We start from the raw sequence: 9652 nt of genomic DNA, 5'->3' as shown, positions 1-9652 counted from the left end.
GATTTCATTCAACACAGCTGAAAACAACTCTATCGGATCTGATACATTCATAAAGTTTTCCGGTAGTATTTTTTCCATACACAACATTTCATATAAAGACCAATTGGCCTTATTAAAATTCCACCGTGACAAAGGTGGATCGATATCATCATCAGGTTTGATAGCTTTTAGGACAGTTGGGAAGTGGTCACTTCCACAAAGGTCGTCATGAACAGACCAGTCAAATTCGTTGTAAATATTCGAATCAGCAAGAGACAGATCAAGTATAGAATAGGTTCCAGTCCCAGGATGTAAATAGGTGTATGATTCGTCATTAAAAACACACAAGCTATTATCAGATATAAAATCCTCAATAATCCGGCCTTTATGGTTTGTACGTGTACTTCCCCATAGAAGGTTGTGCCCGTTCAAATCGCCCATGATGATACAGGGCTTTGGTAACTGATCATAGAGATTTTGGAGATCAGTTTGTTGGAGAACAGATGAAGGTGGAATGTACAAAGAGCACAGAGTAAACGCAATGTGCAGGCTGAGGCGAATAGCTACGTATACGGCTTGGAGATTGGTATTTAAATGAATATCGCTGTGAATGATGTTACGTCTAACTAATATAGTTGAACCTCCAGTCGCTTTATCCCCTGGAGGAGAAAAAGAGTGATAACAAGTGTACTGCCGTAAATCGAATGCATCAGTATACTTGAGAAAAGACTCTTGGAGACATAGTGCTGACGGTTTAAAGTCTTGAACTAACAACTGTAGTTCATTAAAGTTATTCTTGAGGCCTCTGCAGTTCCATTGTACTAGATTAGGCGAATGACTCATAGTGTTTTAATTATCTAAGGAGCGGTAACAGGAGAGACTGCTCTACCTTTCTTTTTTGGGGAGTGACCACTTGTATGGCCACCAGTGCTCACACGGGGGGGGGGGGGGGGGGGGGATACTTCTGTATCCATGTCTTTAAGCAGTCCATATTTATTATGGATCTGCACTGTATTTTTCAATGCTTTTGGCAATCTGTCAGGCTGAATTTGTTTCTTCTTTATATCCACTTTGGTAGCCTTTGACAAATTGATTTGATGTGACTCTGTTTGTGTAGATGTTCCTCTTTGTTTTACTGGTAACTGATCTGGATCTGTGGCCGATTTGGAACTTTCTGTATTTAGTGCAGTTTCTGAGAGGGATTTGGGATGTTCAGATTTTACCCAAGTAAGGTCTGTCTGACAAAGAATAGATGTAGTTACCTTTTTGACCGTTGATGCATATGATGAACGTGCTGAATCAGGTGTAAGAAGTCTGGCTTGTTTCCTGGCATCGGAGTAACTGAGACGTTTCTCACTTTTTAGTTTCTGTACCGTGGCCTCAAATTTCCATACAGGACAGTTTATAGAAGATGCCATGTGGTCACCTTTGCAATGTAAACACTTGATGGTGTTTGTACATATTTTCCTATCATGATCAGGTTCTCCACATCGGAAGCAAGCTAACTTGTTCCTACAGGAATTTTGCCCGTGGCCAAACTTCTGACAATTAAAACAACGAGTCGGGCGTGGGATAAACAGATCAACTGTCATGGAGAAACATCCAACCTTAATAGAATGAGGTAAAACAAAAGTCAACAGATATGTGTTTGATGGGAACACACGGTCATCTTTACGATATGTAAATCGTTTGGCCTCAATGACACCTTGACTTCGAAGCTGGGATACAATGTCTTCAACAGATTCATCTGCGGAGACTTCTTAGTCCTTTGGAAAAGTTAAGGGTCTTGTGTGCTGAACATGTAACTGGGATATCAGTTAATTTGGTTGACGTCATAAGGTTAATGCCTTGGGACTTCCTGAAACATTCAACCAGACCGTAACTTGGTAACATTTTTCAACTCACCAGCTTTGCCCTGCAATCCCTTTTCTAACAAAAATGGTGAGTAAGAAGAAAGGGCTCGTTCACCCTTTGCTTCCAGAACAAGAAAGCGAGGCCAAGCATCCCGTTCAGAATATAACAATTTAGTAACAATCTCATCTTCATCAGAGTCAAGCTCAGAATCAGATTCTGAAAGTTGCCGTTTTGGTTTTTTTGGATTTTGCTTACCCATAGTGAATTGTAGATTGGTTCATCAAATTTGATCCCTGCCCACCACGGAGCGCCAACAAGGGCGATGTTATATGTAAGCGGTGTTCCAGCAAACTGACACCTAAGGGTTACAGAAATGATATACTCCAGTTAATCCGGAGGATAAACCAGATTGGCCCATGAGCCACCGCCTTCTGGGCATAAGACTCTAGGCAAATTAGAAAATTGAAGTCACTCATTCGAAATTCAAATATATAATGATTAGGCCAAGACATCTGATAAAAAGTTTCGAAAATTTATGAAGGAGAATATAGATACTCAGGGCTTGGCATGACCAGCCGATTGGTTGAACCGGGCCCATTCAACAACCCGTCTAGGCGAAGTCAGGGCCAAAGTGGTGTATTGAGCAACAGGAACACGGTTACAGGTCCCTATTTCTCTCAACCACCAGGATCCCTTTCTCCGCCGACACAGGGCCGCAACCCACGGCAAACGGGTTGGTGGACCAAATATCCCGCCGGGTCCACTACGGGGGTGTCGGCAACCTCTTGGCGTTACCCAGCACCCACCACGAGGAGGTGGCTCGCCACGGGTGCCGTGACCAGAACATTTAATACTAAAATGAAATATATGTCTATTATAAAATCTGTCTGCGAAGGACAGTAAAGCAACTAGGATATCACAGAGTAGAATGTAAAACCAGTAAATATACCTAAAACAATTTATCTATACAGGACAATAAAGTGTAAAAACGGGCTATAGATTGCTAACAACGGAAGGTAGATCACCATACTAGGGACCATAGGGACTTACAGTACTTTTGCTACCTGCATGGACCCTAGCTGGATTTACATCATTCCCTCTGCCATCAGCAATTTGTGAAATCTAGCCATACAATAAAAAGACACTTATTCTACGATTACAAACCTGGAAATTTAGAATTTAGACTTACGTACCCTCTCAGGAGGACAGTAATTTTACAATACTTCAACCCCCTTTGAGGGTACGGCCACTAACAATTCTAGTTACAAATCTAAACAACCAATAATTAAAATACATCTATTTACAGAAATTCAAAATTCAAGCAAAAAATCAATTTCTTTTAAAAAACCTATAATTAAATGGGAATTAATGTTTGTAAAAAGATCCGGTAGAGTTTTGACATTGAAATATTTATCCGTTCTGATGGAGAATTCGACACAATCAAGCAGAATATGCTTGACCGTGACTCTCTCATCACAAGGGATACAAAATGGAAGATCCTCACCTTTTAAAAGATACCTTTTAAAAGATATGAATGAGTATATCTCGTATGGCCAATACGACATCGTCTTAAAATAACCTCTTCAAATCTGGACTGACAGCCCAAGTAGGTGTAACCAATATACGGTTTTATTTGGTGTAATTTATTTATTCCTACTTGGGTGTCCCACTTCTTATGCATCAGATCACGGATGTAACTTCCAATGCTTGCTTTGTAATCAGTGCATGGAACAAGAAGTAGTGTCACAGATTTGTTGAGTGCCGCCTTAGCAGCAAAGATTTGCCATTGAGTTACCGGAAATGCCTACGTGGCTGGGCAACCAACAAAAGACAATGTCGTATTGGCCAGTAGCAGGAGTATTATACAATTCAATAATTTCAATTAAAAGTGGATGTTTACAAGAAATATTTTTAATCGCCTGAAGACAAGAACGAGAGTCTGAATAGATTATATATTGTTTACGTTTAGGGTGTCTTTGAATATATTTAAGAGCTGTTAATATGGGTTTGCTTCTGCAGTAAAAATAGAGGTGTTATCTGGAATTCTAGAAGATATTGTTCTGGTTCCAATGACAGTGGCACAAGCTACTGCACCACCGTCCTTGGATCCATCTGTAAATAAGGGTTTGTAATTGCTATTTTTATGTTTTATTTTATGATATTCTTGTTAATATCGTAAATCATTTGTTTCTGATTTTTTAAATGATGTTAATGTTAGGTGAACTTGTGGCCTAAGCACTATCAATAGGTGAAGTTCTGAAAGACCCAAGACAAAGTCGTAAGCCTTCATGGTGGACAGAGTCAAGAAGTTTAAGGTTGCTTTTGCAGGCTTACCCATATACGATGGAGCCATAATCGAGTTTCGAACGCACGAGTGATCGATATAGATGTAAAAGGGTTGCTTGATCCCCTACCCACTTTGAGTTGGAAACAACTTTCTACAATTCAAGAGCCTTCAGGCATTTGGTGTTAAGGGACTTAATATCACATCAAAAATAAGCTGGTTTCCGGAACACTGAAACCGAGAAGAAACGTCATGGAAACCAACATTTCCGGTTGGTTTCCAGGGAGTTTCCTATAGTTTCATTGTGGTTTCCATGCAGCTGAAACTGCACCATTTCAGATGGTTTCCAGTTCGTTTCATTACGCACTCCTCCAAGCGGGATACAGTTGGTTTCCATGTACGAGTTTATTGTAGGTTTCAACCTGGTTTCCATGTATGAGTTTATTGTAGGTTTCAACCTGGTTTCCATGTATGAGTTTATTGTAGGTTTCAACCTGGTTTCCATGTATGAGTTTTATTGCGGGTTTCAACATGTTCTACTTTTATCTTGGTTTTCATTTAGTGAGATCTGAGAGTTGCAAATTCCAGGTATGGAAACTAACAAGAAACCCCCGAACTTAGTTTCATTTTGGTTTCCATTTACAGAAATACCAAAATCACATTTCCAAAATGGAATCTAGTTGGAAACTCAGTTAGTGAGTTTCAGGGAATGGAAACCAACTGGATTCCGCAATTACCCACATTACGGATGGTTTCCAGGTTTCTGGAAACCAAGTCATTTTTGTAGTGTATGAGACAGAAATGTTAAGTGGAAGTCAAAGATTAGACCCAAGAACTTGGCCTGCTTGACAACTTTGATGGGAGTGCCATCTAGAGATAGTTCAGGGTCCTTATGTGGCTTATATTTTCAGCAAAAATTTAAAGCCGTTTGCAAGACACCATTTATTTATTTTGTTTAAACACAACTGCAGTTGCCGTTCAATAGTATGCATCTTTTTCCCACGACAAGAAATATTAAAATAATCCACAAAGGATCCATCAATTGAATCGTTTAAAACTTTTGATAAACTATCTATCTTTATGCTAAAAGGTGTATCAGACAAAATACTGCCTTGTGGAACACCCTGATCCTGATAGTAATAATCAGACAGGGTAGAACCCATTCGAACTTGAAACTGTCTATGATTTAAAAAGTTGGCTATAAATTGAGGCAAACGACCTCGCAAGCCAAAGTCATGTAAATCTCTTAAATACCATATTTCCAGGTTGTGTCATATGCTTTTTCAAGATGAAAAAAGATAGACACAGCATGTTGTTTATTAATTAGTGCATTTTTAACAAATGATTCCAGTTGCATTAAGTGATCGACAATACTTCTGTTTTTCCGGAAGCCACATTGTATATCAGTTATAAGGTTTCCAAGTACCAAACTAGTCGATTATTTATCATGCGTTCCATGGTCTTGCAAACACAGCTTGTTGATGAAATCGGACGATAATTGGATGGATCCGTATGATCACGTTCAGGTTTAGGTATTGGTACTACTACGGCGTCACGCCATGAAGGAGGAAAGTTATCCGATGTCCAAACACCTTCAAAATATTTAGAAGAGTTTCCAGACAGGATTCTGTTAAATGTTTCAGGAGTCGATAATGTATGTTATCAGCTCCTGTAGCAGTATCATGAGCTTGATCAAGAGCAGTATGGAGTTCATGAATAGAAAACGTTTCATTATAATCTTCCCCATTATCAGAATAGAAATTAATAGCTTTCTTTTCTTCTTTTTTGATATTGCTGGAATTTTGGTACATAATTAGAAGAGGAAGAATGTTTAGCAAGGGTTTTACGCAGCTTATTAGCAATATCTGATTTATCAGTAAGCAATTGGTCTCCATGTTTAAGATGATGGACAGTAGATTTAGTACCTTTACCTTTGATTTTCTGGACCATGTTCCATACCTTTGGACATAGGTGTCCGAGAACTTATTTTGGATACATAATTTTGCCAAGATTGGCGTTTGTTCTGTTTAAATTTTAAGTACGTCGTGCTTTAGCATTTAAAATTTTAAATTTATTTAACTTATGCACCATAGGATGGTGAAGGAAATATTGTTCTGCTTTTTTCCTTGCCTTCCTGTTTGACATCAGTTGAGTGGATGATGTAAATCCTGCTAGGGTCCATGTAGAAAGTAAATGTTCTGTAAGTCCCAATGGTTCTTAGTATGGTGATCTACCTTCCGTTCTGGCAACGTATAGCTCATTTTTATATTGTATTGTCCTTTATACATACACTGATTTAGGTCTAATCACTAGTTTTACATTACATTACTCAGTGATGTTCTAGTTAGTTTTCTGTCCTTCGTTGACAGTTTTTAGGTGCTATTAATTTATTTGCAATTTTTATAATGAATAGTTCTCGTCACGATATGGCTGCAATATTCTAGGTATGACGTTGAATATTAACTTACTCACTCACTCACCCAAATAACTATTGAATCCCTGTATACCTCTGTTTCAGCTCTATAGATGTACAGCATTTTGGGGTGCGTGGAGCGTAATGGGTTAAATTAACATGGGTCTAAAACTGAAAACTGTGTCATGTTTTCATCGTTTCTTTCAGATGAACATCATCAAACACATAACCGGGCCTTCGTTAACACTACTCTTATTGATGCCTGCAGAATAGGAGACTTGCATCAAGTTAAATACTTGTTGTCTCATGATCCTGCCAACGTCAACTCGAGAGGACAAGCTGGTAGGACGCCAGCAATGATAGCGGCAGTAGCAGGACACAGGGCATTGCTGGAATTACTTGTGGAGAAAGGGGCAAATTTGACCCTATTAGATGATGAGGATAATAATATCTTACACGTCGCCTGTATGGAGGGAAATCTGGGAATAGTGAAGTACATCCACTCACTGAAGATCATAGACATTGAAAGTAGGGGAGGAAACGGGACAACGGCTTTGATGTCAGCAGCACTGTTTGGGAAGAAGGACGTGTTTTGTTTCCTTATGAAAATAGGAGCTGATATATCAAAAGAGAACGATCATTGTGAAAATATCCTCTATGTATCCTGTCAGGGAGGAAATGTAGATATAGTGAAATATGTCCTAAAACATAACGTTCTGTATATAAACAGTACAGATGACAAGGGCATTGCACCATTGTTGTTGGCAGCTGGTTATGGGAACAAAGTTGTGTTTCACTTTCTGATAGAGAGAGGAGCTGACACCTTAACAAAGGATAGTACAAACAGAAATATTCTTCACTGGGCCTGTCAAGGAGGAAGTGTGAATATTGTGAAATATATCCTGACACAAAACATTGTTGACATTAACGGCAACGATGAAAATAACATGACTCCATTGTTGTTAGCCGCATATCATGGGAAAATAGATGTGTTTGGGTTATTGATAGAAAAAGGTGCGAATACTTTAGCAGTGAACCAGAAAAGTAGAAACAGTCTCCATCTTTCCTGCATTGGAGGACATGTGGACACAGTGAAGTATGTTCTGAACCAAACCAGTGTGGACATAAATAGTAAAGATTGTGAAGAAATGACTCCAGTGCTACTTGCAGCATATCATGGGAAAAGAGAACTATTTGATATTCTTGTCCAAGAAGGAGCTGATCTGTCAGTAATTGACGAGGATGGTGACAGCATCCTTCATTGGGCTTGTCGAGGAGGAAATCTAAAGATAGTGACTTATATCCTGATGCAAAACATTGTGGAAATAAATGGTAAAGGGAATGAAGAAAGGACACCAGTGATGCTTGCAGCATATCATGGGAAAACCGAAGCATTTGATATCCTTGTCAAAAAAGGAGCTGATCTGTCAGTAATTGACGAGGATGGTGACAACATCCTTCATTCGGCTTGTCGAGGAGGAAATCTTAAGATAGTGACTTATATCCTGATGCAAAACATTGTGGATATAAACTCTAAAGGGGATGAAGAAATGACACCAGTAATGATTGCGGCATGTCTTGCAAAAAACGAAGCATTTGATATTCTCGTGAAAAAAGAAGCTGATCTGTCAGTAATTGACGGGGATGGAGACAATATCCTTCATTTGGCTACTCGAGGAGGACATGTTAAGATAGTCAATTATATCCTGATGCAAAACATTGTGGATATAAATGCAAAAAACAATGATGGAGTGACACCAGTGATGATTGCAGCAAGGTGTGCGAAAAGAGAAGTATTTGATAATCTGGTGAGGAAAGGAGCTGATCTGTCAGGATTTGAAAATGATGGTAAGAACATCCTTCATTTGGCCTGTGAGGGAAAAGATGTGGAGATAGTCAAGCGTATCCTCAGGTTACACATTGTGGATATAAACTGTAGATTTAATGAGATGACACCACTACTGTTAGCAGTAAAATATCAGTCACGCAATGTGTTTCAGTTGCTACTGAAAAGCGGAGCAGATCCTTCTTTAGTAAATAGAGATGGTGACAACGCCCTTCATTTGGCCTGTATGCGAGGGGATGAGGAGATAGTGAAGCATGTCCTGAAGCTACACACACTGAATATAAACTGTAGAGGATCGAAAGGGAGGACACCACTGCTGTTAGCAGCAGAATACAATTCATACAATGTGTTTGAATTGCTACTGGAGAGTGGAGCTGATCCTTCAGCAGTAAATAGTAATGGTGACAATATCCTTCATATGGCCTGTGAGGGAGACGGTGAGGAGATAGTGAAGCATGTCCTCAAGCTACACATTCTGGACACAAACTGTAGAGGATTTAAAGGGAAAACAGCACTGCTAGTAGCAGCAGAATACAGTGCATATGGCGTGTTTAAATTGCTACTAGAGGGTGGGGCGAATCTTTCAGCAGTAGATAATGATGGTAACAGCATCCTTCATTTCGCCTCTATGGGAGAAAATGAGGAAATAGTGAAACACATCCTCAAGCTACACGTTGTTGATATAAACTGTAGAGGGTCGAAAGGGATGACACCACTGCTTTTAGCAGCAAGACAAAGTACATTCGGTGTGTTTGAATTACTACTAGAGAGTAGAGCCGATCCTTCAGTAGTAAATAGTGATGGTGAAAATGTCCTTCATATCGCCTGTACACACGGAGATGAAGACATGGTGAACTATGTACTGTCAAAGCGAATTGTAGATTTAACCACCAGGAATAATCATGGCTTAAATGCTAGCGAGGTAGCGAGTAAATGTGGGTATGAGTCCATAACAAAGCTAGTATTACAAGCCTGCCAGTCAGAGCGTGAGTGAGGGACTACGAATGCCATATCAGTCATATCGTGCATATGAAAGCTATATAAAAACGCATAAAATGTTTGCCTGCATCAAGAACTGTTCGAAAAAGACATCGAAATGGATAGAATATCATAGGTGTATATTTAAACTTGTCCAGTAAAAAACAACAACTGATAGTTATTACAGTGGGAGTCAACCAGTGACGCAGAATGACATATTCTGCCGTGATGCATAAAAGAATGTTTCCGATAACAGGCAACAATACGTTCTATAAAACAGTTGATGATTGCCAACAGT

The 9652-nt window shown here is 39.3% G+C and overlaps 1 protein-coding gene across 1 annotated transcript; it reads left to right on the top strand.

Annotated features, from left to right (window-relative positions):
• Positions 1 to 7477: 7477 nt before the first annotated feature.
• Positions 7478 to 9370, top strand: LOC137259455 (ankyrin-3-like). The gene has a single exon (XM_067797108.1). The coding sequence runs from the start codon at positions 7478 to 7480 to the stop codon at positions 9368 to 9370; it is 1893 nt and encodes a 630-aa protein (XP_067653209.1).
• Positions 9371 to 9652: the final 282 nt, after the last annotated feature.

This window comes from Haliotis asinina, chromosome 13 (assembly GCF_037392515.1).
Source record: "Haliotis asinina isolate JCU_RB_2024 chromosome 13, JCU_Hal_asi_v2, whole genome shotgun sequence".
In the NCBI taxonomy this organism is placed as follows: domain Eukaryota; kingdom Metazoa; phylum Mollusca; class Gastropoda; order Lepetellida; family Haliotidae; genus Haliotis; species Haliotis asinina.
The sequence above is the reverse complement of the archived record's forward strand: the minus strand, read 5'-3'. Positions and strand labels throughout refer to the sequence as shown.